Below are 21235 nucleotides of genomic sequence, written 5' to 3'. Positions count from 1 at the left end.
GGAAGAGAAAGTGTTTTCTATGTCTAATAAAATCAGATATAGATGTTGCAACTTTTCTGTAATTTATAGCTGGCCTCATTGATGTCTTGTGTTTATGTATTTTTGGTTTGCGGCAGAGTGTCGGTGAGTGTGGATTCTTCTGTATTATGTGGTATTTCTGTTTATTAGAGAGCGCATGTTGAATGTTTTAACTGTTTTTTTTATTTGATTCTATTTATTCTGATTCAATTTACATAAATCAGCACTACAATCACTGAATAAGCGTCTCTGGAAAGAATTTCATCGTGTTATTGCACAACTGTTACTAGGAACGCTTGGAACTTCAATATTTACAAGCAAATAATTACATGACACGACAATTAGATGCTTCGGAGTCGCTGTTTTTGCGCACTGCCATAACAGTTGCCGGATTTTTGCTTATGGGTTTGGCAATACCAGTCCTTCATAATTCGTGCAAAGTTTTCACCAAATAGCGACTGTCCATGGATTACATTCATTACAATACCACACTTTGAATTTGGCTGATGTAAGTGCACGTTCACTGTACACTATCTCACGTTTTCCTAATTTCGTTATCCATCTCGATTCCTTAAGATCACTCATATGAGCTTCATGCAGCCATAACTTTAGTAAACATGAGCTCTTTATTTTTCACTTATATTTATGTATTTTTTACATGCTTTGATATGTCTTTTGTTTACATATGATTTAGGTACCATTTGTGGCTTTCATAACATTCACTTACGTACTAAGCTTTGTTTAACTTTTATCTGCATGGCCCTGTCAATGTATATAATGCATTTGTCTAGTACTTCAAGATATGTGTTCTTTTTGATAAGCAAACACGCTAATATTGAGGACATCATTGTCTCACCTACGAAAAATTCATCCTAGCATGTCCGTAAGGTGAACGCAATGTAAATAAAAAAACACCACATAATGAAAAGGTATGCACCCAGGGGTGCATGAAAAATTATAATTGAACATACCCTACAAAGCCTAAAATGAAGATAGTAGTGAGACATTGAATCAACTATAACATATCATGAAAATCATCAAAGTGCAACTCGCGGCCGTTTTCAAAAAACTTTGTCTTAACCGTCGCTCCCCTTGCAGGCAATGCCTGCTCTTACCAGATGCCTAGTTATTCATTTGTTGAACCACAAGTAGGCAGACGGCACCCAGTAGTGACACAAATTGTACGTACGCTCGCAGTAAGTTTCTGAAATTACTGTGCTTGTTGTTGCCTAACCACAAATACATGCTGTTGCCTTTCTCGAGCTAGTCTGTCGTGATATTTCAGCTCTTCGATTTAACATTTGAAAGCAGAAAACTTCAATTTTCCGCGCATCTGGGGAGTGACAGGATTATCTGGCCACAGCACTAGGACTATAATAAAGCGAAGAGCCGGCTAATAACGGAGCATATTTAGCGTGAGCAATTTGAAGCAAGTTTTGGGAACAGCGTTTTTGAGGTGACTAGCGCGGTCACTGCCTCAACAGCGATGAGTGGGGGGAGACGACGACCTACGAAGACCTTATATAATAGCGGCTCGTGCACAGTAGGGCACCAGTCCTCCAGGTACGTCCAGCAGAAATGGCCATCAGGAAGGTGAGGCCCCAGAGTATATGCTGGTTCTTTTGTAGTAAACGTCGTTATCTAAACTGTATCCGCTGCTGTTACTGCCATAAGTATCTTAGCAGAGGCCTGTCCTTTATCATATCTGTAGATTGGGAACAGCAGTTATTCGTACATATTCACGTAGCAAATTTTGGAAAGTTTCATATATTGTAGTAGGACTAATTGGTTTTATTAACTTCTTATTTTATTTATTTATTTTTTGAGACCTATCCAAGACATTACAATATGTAAACGGTAGTGCTAAAAAATCACACATTTGACAGTTGGTGGCGTAACGTTCCCAGCAGCGATTGACTGTGATACTGCTGAATTTTGTTTGAAGTACTGTCTCAGGTTCCTTCTCTAGATTGTCGCACAGATGACAAAATGGTAGATATCGAAATAGACGACAGAGGGATAGAGAAACAACTAAAATCGCTCAAAAGAGGAAAGGCCTCTGGACCTGATTGGATACCAGTTCAATTTTACACAGAGTACGCGAAGGAACTCGCCCCCCTTCTTGCAGCGGTGTACCGTAGGTCTCTAGAAGAGCGTAGCGTTCCAAAGGATTGGAAAAGGGCACAGGTCATCCCCGTTTTCAAGAAGGGACGTCGAGCAGATGTGCAGAACTGTAGACCTATATCTCTAACGTCGATCAGTTGTAGAATTTTGGAACACGTATTGTGTTCGAGTATAATGACTTTTCTGGAGACTAGAAATCTACTCTGTAGGAATCAGCAAGGGTTTCGGAAAAGACGGTCATGTGAAACCCAGCTCGCGCTATTCGTCCACGAGACTCAGAGGGCCACAGATACGGGTTCACAGGTAGATGCCGTGTTTCTTGACTTCCGCAAGGCGTTCGATACAGTTCCCCACAGTCGTTTAATGAACAAAGTAAGAGCATATGGACTATCAGACCAATTGTGTGATTGGATTGAGGAGTTCCTAGATAACAGGACGCAGCATGTCATTCTCAGTGGAGAGAAGTCTTCCGAAGTAAGAGTGATTTCAGGTGTGCCGCAGGGGAGTGTCATAGGACCGTTGCTATTCACAATATACATAAATGACCTTGTGGGTGACATCGGAAGTTCACTGAGGCTTTTTGCGGATGATGCTGTGGTGTATCGAGAGGTTGTAACAATGGAAAATTGTACTGAAATGCAGGAGGATCTGCAGCGAATTGACGCATGGCGCAGGGAATGGCAATTGAAACTCAATGTAGACAAGTGTAATGTGCTGCGAATACACAGAAAGATAGATCCTTTATCATTTAGCTACAAAATAGCAGGTCAGAAACTGGAAGCAGTTAATACCATAAATTATCTGGGAGTACGCATTAGGAGTGATTTAAAATGGAATGATCATATAATGTTGATCGTCGGTAAAGCAAATGTCAGACTGAGATTCATTGGAAGAATCCTAAGGAAATGCAATCCGAAAACAAAGGAAGTAGGTTACAGTACGCTTGTTCGCCCACTGCTTGAATACTGCTCAGCAGTGTGGGATCCGTACCAGATAGGGTTGATAGAAGATATAGAGAAGATCCAACGGAGAGCAGCGCGCTTCGTTACAGGATCATTTAGTAATCGCGAAAGCGTTACGGAAATGATAGATAAACTCCAGTGGAAGACTGCAGGAGAGACGCTCAGTAGCTCGGTATGGGCTTTTGTCAAAGTTTCGAGAACATACCTTCACCGAAGAGTCAAGCAGTATATTGCTCCCTCCTACGTATATCTCGCGAAGAGACCATGAGGTTAAAATCAGAGAGATTAGAGCCCACACAGAGGCATACCGACAATCCTTCTTTCCACAAACAATACGAGAATGGAATAGAAGGGAGAACCGATAGAGGTACTCAAGGTACCCTCCGCCACACACCGTCAGGTGGCTTGCGGAGTATGGATGTAGATGTAGATGTAGGTTCAATATGTAATTATCAGATTATTCAGGGTATAGTTAATGAAAAGAATAATACAGGCTTTAGTACGTAATTCGTACATGTAGACATGGGGCAACAGGGGACATTAATGAATATCCACTAGGTTCCGTTCTACTTCTACGAGTGTCCATTACGTAAGCAAAACACCTATTTAATATACAAGATGCAACTTCAGTAATTTTTGATGATGGTGTTGTAACCAATATCTGTAAACGACCAGCAATAGAAGACATTGTAAGTATTATCTGTAAACAAACTTGTATCATGAAAATTATCGTGTCAAAATTCTGAGGAGAGTTCGTCTTTGTTCTTAAGTCACTCAAATATGCGTCTTCCAGAATCGTATAAAGAAACTACTTCATCTATTCATGTCGTTATTTTGTATAATTGTGAGCTGTATAGAGAAATTAAGCCTCCAATATTTTTATAATCAGTATTGTACTATAGTATAGTATTCTGGGGTATCTTTCTTTCGTTGCAAGAAACTCGCAGTAAGGTTAATATTCTATTAGCGCCGGTGATAATGTTGTACAGCAATGCTAGCACATGTGTATTCTCTTTATCAGGTCATTTTAAATAAATCAATAGAATTTAAAGCCTACACATTCTTGAACAATGCCACTACCAAATTATTTGCTGGCTTACTTAGTAGCTGGCAACTTCCTTTGCTTCATAGAAGATTTTTTTACAGAATGTGTAGCTTCGTTGTTATTTATTGGCTATTCCTTTTTTGCGACACTGACGTAATGATATCAATGTAAGCAACACTCTATCAGTATTGTCAGTTGATGTTAACCGAGAGCAGAACAAACTCTTCTGTGCGTGTTCTGCAGAACTGCCTTCTGCAGTCGCTATCAGAGCAGAGGATAAAGCTACTGGTCATAAAGGTTATTCACAGTTTCTTTTGAGACAATACAGGTATCCTAAGTTAACACTGGGATAATGAAGACACATAACTTTCCATTTATCTTTGACGTCGTATGATACTTTCCTTTATTTCCCCATCTTCTGAACGCAGGTTATTTTCTAATTATGGATCAGCATATAGTGATGCCTATGAAAAATAATTGTATCACCTTCCACGCTACCACAGTAAGTTGGTGATATGTGCCTGTATGCTGCGTTAATGTCAATGGAAGTTCGAAGGCCAACCGGGTTAGTGTTGGACTGATAATGTCCAGAATTCAAACTTCTTCAGATCCTAGGACTTTTTCTGCCACTTAGCTCTATTCTCAAGTCTAGAAATGATTTGTTATTAATTCAAACATCAAGATAGCGTGGTCTGCAGTTTAGGATAAACTGTAGGTTCACCGAAAGCTGGTGACGTAGGACGGTTCAAATACCAGATGAAGGCAATGGTATACAACCTCCAGTAATGCCCTCCAGTGCACAAACAAATGTTCGCATTATGGTTAAATTTAGCTTACTGCTCACTGAACTGCTTATGTACCTCTGATCCCTAATTAGTTTGATATGATTCGCTTCTATTGACTGAGTAATAGTGGCACACAATTAAAGCATTCACGAGCTATCTGACGGAAAGTACTCAGACACTATTAGCGGACAGCAAAATGGGGTGTGAAGACCATAACTCCTCTGTGGACACTTTCAACCTAGTTCTGAGTGTATGTAGTGGAATAGATGGACATTCTTCATCAACAGCAGAATCCAGAGGAGGTAGTGATGTTGGAGGCTGGCGTCTGGAGCAAACGTGACGTTGTAACTCAACCCAGAAGTGTTCAAGATCGGGACTCTGGGCAGGCCAGTTCATGCAAGGAATGTTGTTGTCCACGTAGTACTGTCTCACAGATGCTGCTTTATGATGGTGTGGATTGTCGTGCTGATACAAATAGATATCATTTCCAGACGTTTCTGTGATGAACTTAGCACACAATGCTATGTGTTCATATCCTTCTGTATGTATCGTTTACTTGAGTGCAATATGGAAACCACACACTAACCTCGAATAACACTCCTATATTCTGTCACCTCCTTCTCTGTACCTCCCTGCTGGCATTGTATATGAAGGTGGATAACGTTCTCCAGGTATTGGACAAATCCAAATCCGTCCATCGTATTGCTACAGGGTATAACGTGATTTACCAATCGAAATCATTCGTTTGAGTCACTGACTAGTGGTTTCGCTCTTCACACAACCTTGAGCGTGGCTTAGCACTGATTACACAAGTGCGTGGCTTATAATTAGCTGATTGTACCACATACTTTTTAACTACTTAAGCACAGGCATTTAGGTCGTTGAACTACTGGCAGCACTTTGTAACTCACGGATGGTTTTTTCAACCAGTACATGATTTCTTACGACCACGCCAACGGTCTCTGCCGGTCAGTATATGGTGTCTACCTCGTTTAGATATATCTGTGGTTGTGTCTTCGTGTTTCCACTTCATAATCACATTATATCGAAAAGTAAGAATCAGCAAGGGTTTCGAAAAAGACGATCGTATGAAACCCAGCTCGCGCTATTCGTCCACGAGACTCAGAGGGTCATAGACACGGGTTCCCAGGTAGATGCCGTGTTTCTTGACTTCTGCAAGGCGTTCGATACAGTTCCCCACAGTCGTTTAATGACCAAAGTAAGAGGATATGGACTATCAAACCAATTGTGTGATTGGATTGAAGAGTTCCTAGATAACAGAACGCAGCATTTCGTTATCAATGGAGAGAAGTCTTCCGATGTAAGAGTGATTTCAGGTGTGCCGCAGGGGAGTGTCATAGGACCGTTGCTATTCACAATATACATAAATGACCTTGTGGATGACATCGTAAGTTCACTGAGGCTCTTTGCGGATGATGTTGTGGTATATCGAGAGGTTGTAACAATGGAAAATTGTACTGAAATGCAGGAGGATCTGCAGCGAATTGGCGCATGGTGCAGGGAATGGCAACTGAATCTCAATGTAGACAAGTGTAAAGTGCTGTGAATACATAGAGAGAAAGATCCCTTATCAGTTAGCTACAACATAGCAGATCAGCAACTGGAAGCAGTTAATTCCATAAACTATCTGGAAGTACATATTAGGAGTGATTTAAAATGGAATGATCATATAAAGTTGATCGTTGGTAAAGCAGATGCCAGACTGAGATTCATTGGAAGAATCCTAAGGAAATGCAATCCGAAAACAGAGGAAGTAGGTTACAGTACGCTTGTTCGCCCACTGCTTGAATACTGCTTGGCAGTGTGGGATCTGTACCAGATAGGGTTGATAGAAGAGATAGAGAAGATCCAACGGAGAGCAGCGCGCTTCGTTACAGTATCATTTAGTAATCGCGAAAGCGTTACGGAGATGATAGATAAACTCCAGTGGAAGACTCTGCAGGAGAGACGCTCAGTAGCCCGGTACGGGCTTTTGTTGAAGTTTCGAGAACATACCTTCACCGAGGATTCAAGCAGTATATTGCGCCCTCCTACGTATATCTCGCGAAGAGACCATGAAGATAAAATCAGAGAGATTAGAGCCCACACAGAGGCATACCGACAATCCTTTCCACGAACAATACGAGACTGGAATAGAAGGGAGAACCGATAGAGGTACTCAAGGTACCCTCCGCCACACACCGTCAGGTGGCTTGCGGAGTAAGGATGTAGACGTAGATGTAGGTGTAGAATTGTGAAACACACTCTGTAAACTGAAAGAAATTCAACCTGCTTTTCAGCTCAATAGTTACGCTGATCTAATGTAATGTGTTGTGCGTAGTGGTACGGTGATAAATTCTGCTTATGGATTGAGCTTTTTCATTCAACATATAAAACGTCACAGCTCTGTGAGCCGTTAGTTATGCCCGTGTCAACCATGATGGTGCTGAATTTTTACTAGGGATGTTTCCATATGTCATTCTTTACACAGTGCTGCGTAGATCATGATATGCTCCAGTACAGCTTCTTACTACCCAAATGGAGGGAATTAGCTAATATTTAGAAGTGAAACAGTTTATTTCAAAGAAGAAACAGCGTCATGCAAAAAAGTCTGAGTTCAAGCAAATATTTTTGTCAACCGGATTTGTATCAAACGACTGAGTAATATTAGACCTCTCATTGCCATGACTGTTGCATTAAAGAATAATTTATCGCTCAGTTAAGAAATCTCATTATAAAGTCATGTTGTGTGACTTTTCAGTGTCCAAATACTTCACTTGATTGCTCAGCATGGAAGAGCTCACCCACAGCAGTTGTTAAAATCACGAAGACAAAAAGAGCACAGAATATATTTTTTGTAGAGGACACTCTGAAGGATAGTTTCGTATATAAAGATTAACTGCTGTTCTCTATTCCTGGACGCTATTATGAATTATTTTTTACTGTTACAACGGACAAAAAACTGCTGCAGGTAGGCATAAGTTTCACTTAAGGTGGAAATGACTTATTTAACTTTGGTAGGTCTTGATTTGCAACATTAATTCTTGTTCCTCCGTTACACACGCATGTGTTTTTCATCTATGTATAAGAATCCTTTCAAATTTACAGACGGACATCTGTGTAGAATTAATTCTTATTGAGATAGATCACTAAAGTATTGGAATTAAAAGAATTAAAAAAGACAATAATGTCTCTTAACAACAAAATGATCCATCAAAGGTGAGCAAGAAAAGGAAAGCCGAGTTCTGGTTCGCTGTGCCATTCGTATATCGCATTAGTGTCTTTGTCCCGAAGAACTGGGTGCCAATGTGAGTGTACTTACACAAGTAAGTGTGATTGTGAATGTGTTTTTTTATTTTTTTGTGCTCACTTTCTGTTTGTGTGTGTGTGTGTGTGTGTGTGTGTGTGTGTGTGTGAGTGAGTGAGTGAGTGAGAGAGAGAGAGAGAGAGAGAGAGAGAGAGAGAGAGAGAGACTTGGAAAGGATGGAGGAGCAAGTGTTTTAGAGAGGTTTTGAGTTTCTCGTGTTGTTAACATTTGTGTTGTACCTATTTTACAGATTTTCCTTTTTACTGCGTTCCTGAATGCTACTCTAGCAGCACCGCAGTTGAATCCGAGAGACGCTACCATTGTTGTACTGGAGAATGACTTCAACGGAGTTGATCCGTGGCACTGGAGGTACGTCACTAATGTGTTATACCTGAAGTACTCATCATCACATTTAACGCTAATACACTTAAATAAAGGTTTTCCTACGATTACTTGTTAAAATGGAGGTAAGCTCAGTAGTCTGTCGGAAAGATAGAGCAACTATTGATAGTTTGTGACGCATTCGCTTTTAGAGATACAATGTTACTAACATATTCATTGTGGTTCGTCAGAAAGAGCTTCTCAGATTATACGGCCAAATACAGTAACGTCTACCAGCTATAAACATACTGATTTACACTCTCCTACTAATCGTTTTTAGAGATCAGTTTAAACACAGAGGGCAAAATATCTTACTGCTTTTGTGAATTATTCAGTCTAGGTTATGCCTGATGCTGTTCTCCTTTTGACAATTAATTATTTCACATATCCTATATGGTACGCCCAAGATTAAGTGGTGTAATCTGGAGGACCGCAAAGTGTTCTTTTGAAGTTGTTGTAATATGCTGAAGTTAGGTATAGTACGTAATTTATGTAAGGAAAACGATTGCTGGCATTTGATCACTTCTCGAGAAGTGCACGAGATTTTTCGGATATAATAATAGTTGCCCATTTTTTATAAGACACTATACAAATTTCTCAAAATAGATGTTGGAACTTTGTTGAACCCTTTGCAACAAGATCTGTCCTCCCACACCCAGTTACTCCGTCATGATGAAACATCTCTCCAGCTTTTCGTAGACCAAAAAAACAGTATATTTCAACTCCCCGTCGAAGGTATGGTTCCCCAATTATTGGGGACGGACTGTACGCCAAGTTTTCTCGGAAGTGCGGGAAAGGATACTGGACATGTAGTTTTCGAAGGAGACCACGGGAGATATAAATGTAAGTGGTCAGATACAGATGTGATCCTCTCATCTACAGAATGCTAATCTAAAGCCTTAGCATTACGCAATTTTCCTCGTTTCCACGCAACCATCAATCTCCAGATTCTCTTACCTTCATCTTTCGCCAATCAAGTGATATAACCACATTCCCAAATTTTTGTTTATATATACCTTCCTCGTACCAACTTCTACAATTGTTTTTTTGGAGACGTCCATTTATCTTCAAGTGAGCTAAGTATTGTAGTATTCACTATCGCAGTATTTTTAGAGAGCTTCAAAAACACATCACCATTACTCAGGAGCGCACTATGCCACATCACTAAACTTTGATTCCTCCTGACAATTCTCTCTAACATCAGCCTATTCATCACCATTATTAAATTGTGTTCCGAGTCTGTATCTGCTGCTTATTACGCCCTACAAACCAGTATAACATTTTGGGATGTATGTCATGCTAAAATGTAATCAACTTTGTATGCTGCAGTATATACAATTATTTCTCAGGTAGATCTCGTCTCCTTGTCTTTTTTGAACTGTACATTTGTTACTATTAGCTGAAATTTGTTGCATAACTCATTGAGGTTTACTGCTCTCTCATTTATTACCAAACTCAGTTCCTCGCGTAACTTTTCCGTTTCCTTCATCTGTTCCCATCCTATTACCAGCTGAACTGTACTGCGGGATGCTAGTTTTCCTTACTCCCGCCCTATTTACTACAAGTGAGTCCCCGATCTCCACTAACCGAGTCTGCAGTTCCTTCCCCTACCACAGTGTTCCTATTCTCTATGATTATCAAATTTTCACCTCGTTTTAGAAATCGAGTTATCAATATTGATCGCTGATCCTTGGAGACATGAACTTTTCCTGTTTTTTTTTTTTTTTGTCTTTTACGTAACACTAATCCAAATATAATTGAAATAATTATGACATTTTATGGTTCTAAAAAGTTAAGATTCTCTTATAGAAGACGGGCGCATCTAGTGCAATGGGTAAGGAAAGATACGTACGCTTTGTTGCACGTAAATAATTTCCAGATTTTTCATAACACCCTAGTTTAACAAAGCATGAACTTTTATTCACTAAATGCCGCTCTTGGATGTAACCCTCATCTATTTTAATAACACTTCATTTAGCTCACAGGTAGACCTTTTTTAGCAGCGCTTTACTTTGCTCACGAGTAAAACTTTTTACTTTCTTTAAGGTCTTATTATCAGACTTTTATTATTTTCTGTAACATCAAGAGATGAGTTAACCTTTATTTTTACACAGTCACTACCTCACCATTTTTAACAAAAGCATATCAGCTGTAGTTTCAGGCTTTCGCTCTACTTTCGGTTTATTCCGTGCCATCATTCAGGAGCAGGGAACACTGTAAGGCTGTCATTACTCAATCGTCAGATTGTTTAGTGACTCCAGTGTTACTTCAGAGGCACTCTTGCGAGTAGCACGATCCGGTGGTCTACCGCAGCGACCTTTCCGCACCTCGACCCGCATTTCTGCTCCTGTTGAGTAAATACTAGGCGCACAGATCGCAACACGCTAATAGATTCGTCATTAAACCACATCCAATTACACTTCTGTTCAGAGTCAAGCGTAGCTGGGTAAAGAGAGATAAGGCTAAGAAGAAAAGTGACTATCCATTGCAATTCGCCTTTAGGACTCTTCCAAAAGCACGACGGTACCTTAACTGTAGGAAACCGTACACCGATTTGGAATGTCAGTTGAGAATTAAAAAAAAAGGATACACTGCAACTGTGGTCACCCAATAGAGTTCTCGTTGTCAAAAAGGAAGATTATAGCCTAATTTCCCGTCGGCGACGAGGTAATTAGAGGCGGAGCAGAAGCTCCGGTTTGGGAAGTATATGGAAGTGAAATAGCCCTTCCCTTTCAAAAGAACTATCCCGACATCTACCTTAAGGCATGTATGAAAATAGTGGGTAAATCTGAGTCTGGATGGCCACATGGAGATTTGAACCGCAGGTCTCACGAACTGCTTCCAGATTCTCACCACTACACCACTTCTTGCACTAGCGTTTTATATTCTGTCTCCTTTATTGATGAACCGTACTTTCCTACAGTTCTCCCAATAAACCAGAGTCTAGCATTTACATTTCTTAGCACAATCCTCATATGCACGTTTTATTTCATGTCACTTCGCAACGTTACGCCCGAGATATTTAAATAGCGTGGCTGTGTCAAGCAGGACGCTACTAATGCTGTGTACGGACATTACGGATTGGTTTTTCCTACTCATCCTCATTCACTTTCATTTCTATACATTTAAAGCTAGCTGCCATTCATCACACTAACTAGAAATGTTGTCTAAGTCATCTTGTATCCATCTACGGTCACTTAACTTCGACACCTTACCACACACAGCAACATCATTACAAAACAACCGCAAATTCCTTCCACCCTGGCCGCCAAATCATTTATGTACATAGCGAAGAATAGCGGTCCTATCACACTTCCCTGGGCCACTTCTAACGACACCCTTGTCTCTGATGAACACTCGCCATTGAAGACAACATATTGGGTTCTATAACGTAAGAAACACGCGAGCCACTTACATATCTGTGAGCCTATTCTATATATTCGTTCCTCTTTAACAGCCTACAATGGGACACTGTGTCAGACGATTTCTGAAAATCTAGAAATATAGAATCTCCTTGTTGTCGTTCATCCGTAGCTCGCAGTGTATCATGTGAGAAAGGGCAAGCTGAGTGTCTCAAGAGCGATACTTTCTAAAACCCTGCTTGTCAGTCTCAAGGAAGTTTATTATATTTGAACTGAGAATATGTTCAAGGATTCTGCAGCAAATGGATGTTCTGCTTATTGGTCTCTAATTTTGCCCGTTCGTCCTTTTGCCCTTCTTATACACAGGAGTCACCTGCGCTTTATTCCAGTCTACGCCAAGGATACTTCTTACTATGTTGTCTATACGCTTTCAATCTTTTTTATTCTTTCTGATTTACATTATGAGGAAGAAAATTAACTATGTTTTAACGTTACATCTCTCTATTTCGTCGAACGGGGTTAAATTTCTATGAAAATTAAACCACTTGCTACCGAAATATTCTAAGGTTGGTAGCACAAATGTTTTGTAAGCAATCAATTTGTAGACATTGCACTTCCATAGGTTTCTGTTTCTGCTTTGGTTCATTCTTCTACTCTTGTTACTGCTGGGGTTTATTTATTAATTCGTTTCAGACCAATATTAGATACTTATAATTGTGGTTGATGTTAGGCACCTGCGATACTGAGCCTATGTGATCCTTCCATTTCATATCGCTACTAATTTTTACCCCCATGTATTTGTAAGCGTTGACAGTTTACAGTTATGAATCATTGATTTTGTAGTCATATGGCAATATGTTGTTTCTTTTCCATTTCGTGAATTGCAGAATTATGGATTTCTGAACATTTATAACACGTTGATTATCTCTGCTTTGAAATATTGTCAAGGTGTGACTGAATATTAATTCAGTTACTTTCAGGCTGTACGTCATTGAAAGTAAGCACTTCACCTGCCAATAGTCTCAGGTTACTATTAAAGTCACTAATACGGAACAGGAACAGTTAGGGTCACAATACACTTTCCCAGAGCACACCTGAAACCACCTCTACTTCAATCGATAGCTCCACATCCAAAATAACATGCTGCGTCATCCACATCAGAAAACCTCAATCCACTCACAACTTTAGGTTGATACCACACGTGGTAGAACTTCCAATAATATTCGTAAGCCTAGATGCTGCCGAGTCAAATTTTGTCCAAAAATGAAAACGATACTGCATCGGCCTGACCCCCTTGATCAGAGACTTTCAATATGTCATGTGAGAAAAGCGAATTGGGTTCCAGATGCGTGATGTTTTAGGAATCCATGATGGATGGCAAGAGAAAGGCCATTGTGTTCAATATACCTCATTACATTTGTACTCAGAATGTATTGTAAGATTCTAGAATAACAAATAAATTTCGTTAACACTGGATGGTAGTTTTGTTCATCATTTCTGCTACCCTTCGTGCAGATGGTGTGACTTTACTCTTTATTCCAAACATCTGGCACGGTTTTTTGTTCCACGTGTACCACCGTACATTATGGTGGAAACAGGGGCTTAGCTGGTATAGAATCTGACAGGGATCTTATCGAGCCTTTCAGGCCTCTTCAGTTTTGCAGTTTCAGTTGTTTTTCAACAATACTGACACAGATGTTAGTATCACTCATCATGGAAACTATGCAATAACTGGGGCAGTATTCCTAGATTTTTTGGTTGCAAAAGATAGTTTGAAAACGGAGTTTCGCTTTTCTACTTTTATTTTGTTATAATCAGTTTCACTATAGTTTCTTTGAGTTTTGTGTCAGATCTTTTGATGATATTCTGCTAACGTAAGGCTTCACGAATAAGCCTCTTGACAGACAAATATGATTCATTTTGCATCTCTCTATCGAGAAACCAATGCTTTGTTTTACACCTATTACTAGCTGGTTGGTTGCTGTAGAACATTCTTTACACTTCACCATGCGGAATCTTTAGCGTCACCGTCTGTTCTTCTAGCCACATATCTATGAAGTGCTTGGTTAACTATTCTCGTAAACTTGAGTCACAGTTCTTCTACATGGTCCTGTCTAGATCTAAATGTGTCACTTTACCTCATTAACATATTTTAGATCTTAATATACACTGCCTTAGAAAGAAGACGAAGCACTTGGAAGACATGGTCGGATGTTAGTGCAACTTTGGTATGTCAATGAATAGTCTGTGTGAGACGTACAAGAGCAGCCAGCGGGCATTAGCGTCGCTCGTGCATACTGTTGAGACAAACATGGCAGGGCACATAAGGAGCGTGAGGCGTGTAAAATAAGTGATCATGATGAAGGACACTGAGGTACAGCATACTACTCTGTGGGCGACTACGTTTACAAGTAACTGGCCATGTTGTGAGGCTGGATGGCAGACGCAGGAGTCCCAGTAAGAGGAAATGAACACTATATTTCCAATTGACACATTGATTCTGCGGTTTGGTGGGAAAGAATCACGCCCCTGCCCCATAAAAGTGGACCTGTAATTAGTCAACTGGCGGCCACCGTCTGTCCAGCAGGATGCAACTCACGCTGGCACGCTGCTTTGCTGACGTATGCTCTCAGCGCCAGGCCTGCACTCTGTTGCTTGAGCCACAGCCCTTATATCAACAATACATAGCGGAATCTTGCAGAGGTAGCGTCTCTTGGATGAATGAGCACACCCAGCTGGCCAAGGTGCGTTGCAAGAGGTGCACCCACCTCCTTGTCAGAGGGCAGATGCTGTGCATGAGGTGTGACCCACTGCTGTCTCACAGAAGTCTGGTACCTGCTGTAGTGGACCAGCAAGCCCACAGTACTGTACCACCAACTCCAGTAATGGATTTAGTACATTGGCAGGGCCTCAAAACAGTGGTAGCGGCTACTGGCTCCATGTCATCTCCCCATTTGGCATAGCCCCTGTGTTCTGGCGGTACTGCAGGACTGCGAAAGGCTCTGTTACAAGATCAATGATTACTAATACCCAACAGCAACACATTTCTTGTGCCAATGTACCACTTCTGGCAATATATTCAGCAACACCACCGAAACTCGATGATGGGGACATTGCCTAGCCTGCACCATGTATTACCAGTGTGATGGTAAGTTATACCGAGGAAGGCTAGTCCATCTCGCAAAAATTTCATATGCTTATCGTCTTATTCTAATTGTCGAAATGCCGCGCTTACAAGTCATTGGTGGCTAAGCAATATTCCACTGCATCTTAACGCAAATTTTACTCGTAGTCTGTTAGCAGCGCTACATTGTTCCCCTCAACGGTGACGACCTAGACTCTCGAGTGTCCTTTAGGAATGGTTTCCCACAATGCGTCACCTATACCGCAAGTTCCTCCTTCAAAACATCGGGCAGCACAATTCTCGAAGTCCATATTCCGCATTTGAGTACAACCCTTACGATATTCACTTGCTTGCATCTACCTCACTTAACAGTCTGTTAGTTTCTTGAGATCTTTCATCAGTCTGTGCTGCTACACTCCCCACATTCCGTAAATCATGTGCCCTTCATAATTTGAAAACATCTACCACGTAAAAATGAGATTTTCACTCTGCAGCGGAGTGTGCGCTGATATGAAACCTCCTGGCAGATTAAAACTGTGTGCCGGACCGAGATTCGAAATCGAGACCTTAGCCTGAGCTACCCAAGCACGACTCACGCCCCGTCCTCACAGCACAGGAATTCTGTGACAGCACGTTGCTTCTGACGAACGTCAAGTGTAGCAGCCATCTTGACGATATGCTGTGACGACGCCACTCACGGGAACAGGTTGAACTAGTTTGTATGTATCTACACACTGTAAAACTTTCACACGTGCAGAATGAAAATTCAATTTTTGTAAAAATGGTGTGTATTTCTTTTGGAGTGACCCTCGTAGAAACGAGTACAGGGAGAGACTGGAAGAAGCTGTCAAACGCGCAGTAACTTTACTACAGTATGGAATGGGCTAGTGGGTGATGTTGTCTAGCATGTCCATGTTGCACGCCTGCGGCTGTTTTGAGGCGCTCTGGGGTCAATCTCAGAGACAGTAAGAATAGAAGTGGAGAAAAAAGTAAAAATAAGGAGGCAGCAGAGTACATAGGAAAGTGTAAATGAATCTAAATGACTATCTGTTTTATGTGTGGGGTACTGAGAGTTGTATCTTAAGCATGAATGTATGAATTTTGTGTTATAATAAGGGTTTTTTAGTTTAATTTTGTGAAAAATGCTGATCGATGACAGCAGACTACTTAGAATTATTGTAGGCCATGTCCTCAGCTTATTTTACACCAAAAACTAGGACGGGAAGGATGCTAGTTCTGGCGATGCTGTACCTCTTCGTCCGAGGCAGAGCGTGGGCACTGCGGAACCATTTTCTGTTTGCCAGTAAAGAGAACGTGGTGGTTTCTAGTCACCAACGAACACTCAGTTAAGTGTTTAAGGCATGGCAATTCCGGAGTGAATGAGGAGGCTGGATGAGGTGTTTTACGATTTGAGACGGGTAGTCAAGAACAAAGGAGTACTTGGGAAAGTTTATGGGGAGTACAAGAAATACACTCCTGGAAATGGAAAAAAGAACACATTGACACCGGTGTGTCAGACCCACCATACTTGCTCCGGACACTGCGAGAGGGCTGTACAAGCAATGATCACACGCACGGCACAGCGGACACACCAGGAACCGCGGTGTTGGCCGTCGAATGGCGCTAGCTGCGCAGCATTTGTGCACCGCCGCCGTCAGTGTCAGCCAGTTTGCCGTGGCATACGGAGCTCCATCGCAATCTTTAACACTGGTAGCATGCCGCGACAGCGTGGACGTGAACCGTATGTGCAGTTGACGGACTTTGAGCGAGGGCGTATAGTGGGCATGCGGGAGGCCGGGTGGACGTACCGCCGAATTGCTCAACACGTGGAGCGTGAGGTCTCCACAGTACATCGATGTTGTCGCCAGTGGTCGGCGGAAGGTGCACGTGCCCGTCGACCTGGGACCGGACCGCAGCGACGCACGGATGCACGCCAAGACCGTAGGATCCTACGCAGTGCCGTAGGGGACCGCACCGCCACTTCCCAGCAAATTAGGGACACTGTTGCTCCTGGGGTATCGGCGAGGACCATTCGCAACCGTCTCCATGAAGCTGGGCTACGGCCCCGCACACCGTTAGGCCGTCTTCCGCTCACGCCCCAACATCGTGCAGCCCGCCTCCAGTGGTGTCGCGACAGGCGTGAATGGAGGGACGAATGGAGACGTGTCGTCTTCAGCGATGAGAGTCGCTTCTGCCTTGGTGCCAATGATGGTCGTATGCGTGTTTGGCGCCGTGCAGGTGAGCGCCACAATCAGGACTGCATACGACCGAGGCACACAGGGCCAACACCCGGCATCATGGTGTGGGGAGCGATCTCCTACACTGGCCGTACACCACTGGTGATCGTCGAGGGGACACTGAATAGTGCACGGTACATCCAAACCGTCATCGAACCCATCGTTCTACCATTCCTAGACCGGCAAGGGAACTTGCTGTTCCAACAGGACAGTGCACGTCCGCATGTATCCCGTGCCACCCAACGTGCTCTAGAAGGTGTAAGTCAACTACCCTGGCCAGCAAGATCTCCGGATCTGTCCCCCATTGAGCATGTTTGGGACTGGATGAAGCGTCGTCTCACGCGGTCTGCACGTCCAGCACGAACGCTGGTCCAACTGAGGCGCCAGGTGGAAATGGCATGGCAAGCCGTTCCACAGGACTACATCCAGCATCTCTACGATCGTCTCCATGGGAGAATAGCAGACTGCATTGCTGCGAAAGGTGGATATACACTGTACTAGTGCCGACATTGTGCATGCTCTGTTGCCTGTGTCTATGTGCCTGTGGTTCTGTCAGTGTGATCATGTGATGTATCTGACCCCAGGAATGTGTCAATAAAGTTTCCCCTTCCTGGGACAATGAATTCACGGTGTTCTTATTTCAATTTCCAGGAGTGTAGCATAAAGCTTGAGAGCAGCTGCGAAGGCAAATAGAGCAAATAGTGGAGGTAGTGTGTGACGTTTGCTACAACAGCAGAAGAGAGGTTGCATATATGTATGGGGAAGTATTTTGAAGACTGTATTTAGAACGGTATAAGCTGGTAACGAAAGCGAACTGAACCCGACATTGGAGGCACTGTAGGAGCTGGTAAATGATAATAAGTCAAGGACAAATGGCATACTACGCAGATCCCGAATTTGGAGAGCAGAATGCTTCTGTTGAACTACCCCTTTCCTTGGGAATTTGATGCCCACACATATCGCAGTCGAAAGTGACAATTAACAGAGCGATGATGTTCTCCACAATTTGTGACACTCCTGCTACCTCCTGGTCTATTCGTTCATTCTTTCAGAACATCGTGGGCTTGAAACACCACTGAGCATCATCGCACCACTCTCTAGTACAGTGTGACCGTAAGTTTTGCTCTTGTGTACAGTTTGGAACCATTAGAGACCATTAACAGCCATACTACGAAATATGAAGATGATCCGAAGCAAGAAGTGCTCGTGCATTTTCAGACCTCATTTCGAGGGGAGGGGGGACAACATTGACACAGTTGTAAATAAAAGCCAGATCATCCTTGTGAGGCCCATTCAGTTCTGCAATAACCCAGATTTATTGAGAAATTTTAGGAATGGACCTGTAGTGAGACAATCTTTGAAGTAGTTCGTGGAACATGCATGCAGGCAAGCCTGCTAGCAGCACAGATACATTCTTAAAAATCTCAATAACAGTGATCGGATGCCTGGGTGAGTGCTTCAAAGTTGGGGTATTAGAGGGACTCTTTGCCGTTTTATTCACACACTTGTCTATGTCACACTCCCTTATGATCACGCTAACAGGGGGAGGGCGGAACAGGAGAGCTGAAAGTGCTTAAGCGTCTATCGTACACAAGAGCAAAAATTGTGGACGTATTGCGTTCCAAAGGGGTGCCAAAGGGCTGTCGAGGTGACGCAGATTTTTTTTATGTGTTTATTTAAAAATCCTGAATTTGAGTACCCCTACAGTAACTGTCTGCTAGTACTAACACACACATTTTGCAAGTGCGCCTGAAATACTGCTAGCGTTCTGGAGCCACACACACACACTCACTCACTCACACACACACACACACACACAAATACACGTAAAAAATATATTGGTAAATAGTTCAATAGCCTGGTACTCTATGCTGGGCAGTAATGATTGGTGGGTGCAATGCTTGCGCAGGTACGAGACGAGCAATGGCATCCGGCAGGAGCAGTTCGGCACGGAGGGCGACGGCGCGCGCCTGCGGGGCAGCTTCTCGTGGCAGCCGCCGGACGCGGGCGGCGCCACCTACAGCGTCACCTACGAGGCCGACGAGAACGGCTACCGGCCCAGAGTGGCCTTCGGCAGCGGAGCAGAGGCTGTGCGCCCCACACCGCTGCCGCGACCTACAGAACTGCCCTTCCTACAGCCCTCTCTGGCCATTGGAAGTAACGCTGCACTTACACTGGTGGGCTGAACGGCCAGTCAATTCATGTCACTGGATCTTTTAAATCCCTGAAATTTCAACATCAGCTTCTGAACTGACTGTTTAAAATCGTTGAGAAAGTGTGCAACAACTACCGCTGTCAGATGGGACATTGGTAATAGCCTCTGCCATCTAACAGCAGAAATTTTTGTGAGGTGTTGCGATCTCTCAGAATTGTTGGGAATTTGAAGAAACCGTATCTATATCTACATCTGTATCCATACTCCGCAAGCAACCTGACGGTGTGTGGCGGAGGGTACTCTGAGTACCTCTATCGGTTCGCCATTCTAATACAGTCTCGTATTGTTCGTGGAAAGAAAGATTGTCGGTATGTCTCTGTGTGGGCTCTAATCTCTCTGATTTTATCCTTGTGGTCTCTTCGCGAGATATACGTAGGAGGGAGCAATTTACTGCTTGACTCCTCAGTGAAGGTATGTTCTAGAAACTTCAATAAAACCCCGTACCGAGCTACTGAGCGTCTCTCCTGCAGAGTATTCCACTAGAGTTTATCTATCATCTCCGTTAACGCCTTCGCGATTACTAAATGATCCTGTAACGAAGTGTGCTGCTCTCCATTGGATCTTCTCTATCTCTTCTATCAACACTATCTGGTACGGATCCCACACCTGTGAGCAGTATTCCCCACAAGAAGAAAATTTACTAAATTTGTTGTACAAATGAACAAAACAGATGAATAAATTATATTTGTATACTTTGTACCGGAATGTTTCTCATAATAGACTCTATTTTGTTAACAGTGGCTAAAGTTCCACAGCTCGATGCGTCCTAGATGCTGTGTGATGAAGACAGTTCTCAAATGTCTTCTGCGTACGATATCGTGCAGCTACAAATATTTGTTGAATGACATTATTTTCCCAAACATCTCAAACAATTTATGTATGCTCACCTAGACGTGATAAATCCTCTATCCACAGTCATACCTGTCCCAAAACAACAAATTTATCTTTAAATATTCGCTAGTTTTGATTAATAAGGTGGTGCAGTTATATGACATTTCTGAAGTTTATGTAACTCAAGAAAGAGAATACCTTTGGCTGTGAATTATCGCTAATGCAGTATCATTAACGAGTAAACTAGTTTCATCTGTTCTGTTTTTTTCAACGAGTGTACTAAAAATATTCACACTACTGCACAAGGCAGACAACTATCTGAGCGTCTGCTGCAAGAGCTTTATACAGATATAAAACAGACAAAAGTTATTACACATACTTCCAGAATATTATAGGTTTAATAAGGTAATGAAAAGGCCATATAGAGTAAAACTTCAATTTGACTAAATTTTATGACTAATTTATGTATAATGGGACCCCCCTAAGGCGGCCGTGTGGCCGAGCGGTTCTAGGCGCTTCAGAGTGGAACCGCGAGACCACTACGGTCGCAGGTTCGAATCCTGCCTCGGGCATGGACGTGTGTGATATCCTTAGGTTAGTTAGGTTTAAGTAGTTCTAAGTTCTAGGGGACTGATGACCTGAGATGTTAAGTCCCATAGTGCTCAGAGCCATTTGAACCATTTTTTTGGACCCCCCTAAGCCACTCTAGAACTTTTAGCGGTAATAAACCCTGAGAATCTAACGTATGCTACACAAAATTAAGATACGAGTACAGCATCTTAGAAAATCATGATAATACCTTCATAGAAGGAAGAGAATATTTTTTAATATGAGTTCTTAGCCA

The 21235-nt window shown here is 42.4% G+C and overlaps 1 protein-coding gene across 1 annotated transcript; it reads left to right on the top strand.

Annotated features, from left to right (window-relative positions):
• Positions 1–1596: 1596 nt before the first annotated feature.
• On the top strand, positions 1597–19531 carry LOC124712241 (endocuticle structural glycoprotein SgAbd-5-like). Its single transcript, XM_047242535.1, has 3 exons — positions 1597–1611; positions 8492–8610; positions 19255–19531. Exons 1-3 carry the CDS (start codon positions 1597–1599, stop codon positions 19529–19531), a joined length of 411 nt encoding a protein of 136 aa, XP_047098491.1.
• The last annotated feature ends 1704 nt before the right edge of the window (positions 19532–21235 follow it).

This window comes from Schistocerca piceifrons, chromosome 8 (assembly GCF_021461385.2).
Source record: "Schistocerca piceifrons isolate TAMUIC-IGC-003096 chromosome 8, iqSchPice1.1, whole genome shotgun sequence".
NCBI lineage: Eukaryota > Metazoa > Arthropoda > Insecta > Orthoptera > Acrididae > Schistocerca > Schistocerca piceifrons.
Note: the sequence above shows the minus strand (reverse complement) of the source record. Positions and strands in the feature narration are given on the sequence as shown.

What these genes read in the sequence shown, in the direction of transcription:
- LOC124712241 (XM_047242535.1), top strand. An exon ending in GTTGATCCGTGGCACTGGAG is followed by an intron (nt 8,611 to 19,254) that starts GTACGTCACTAA and finishes ATGCTTGCGCAG; the next exon opens with GTACGAGACGAGCAATGGCA.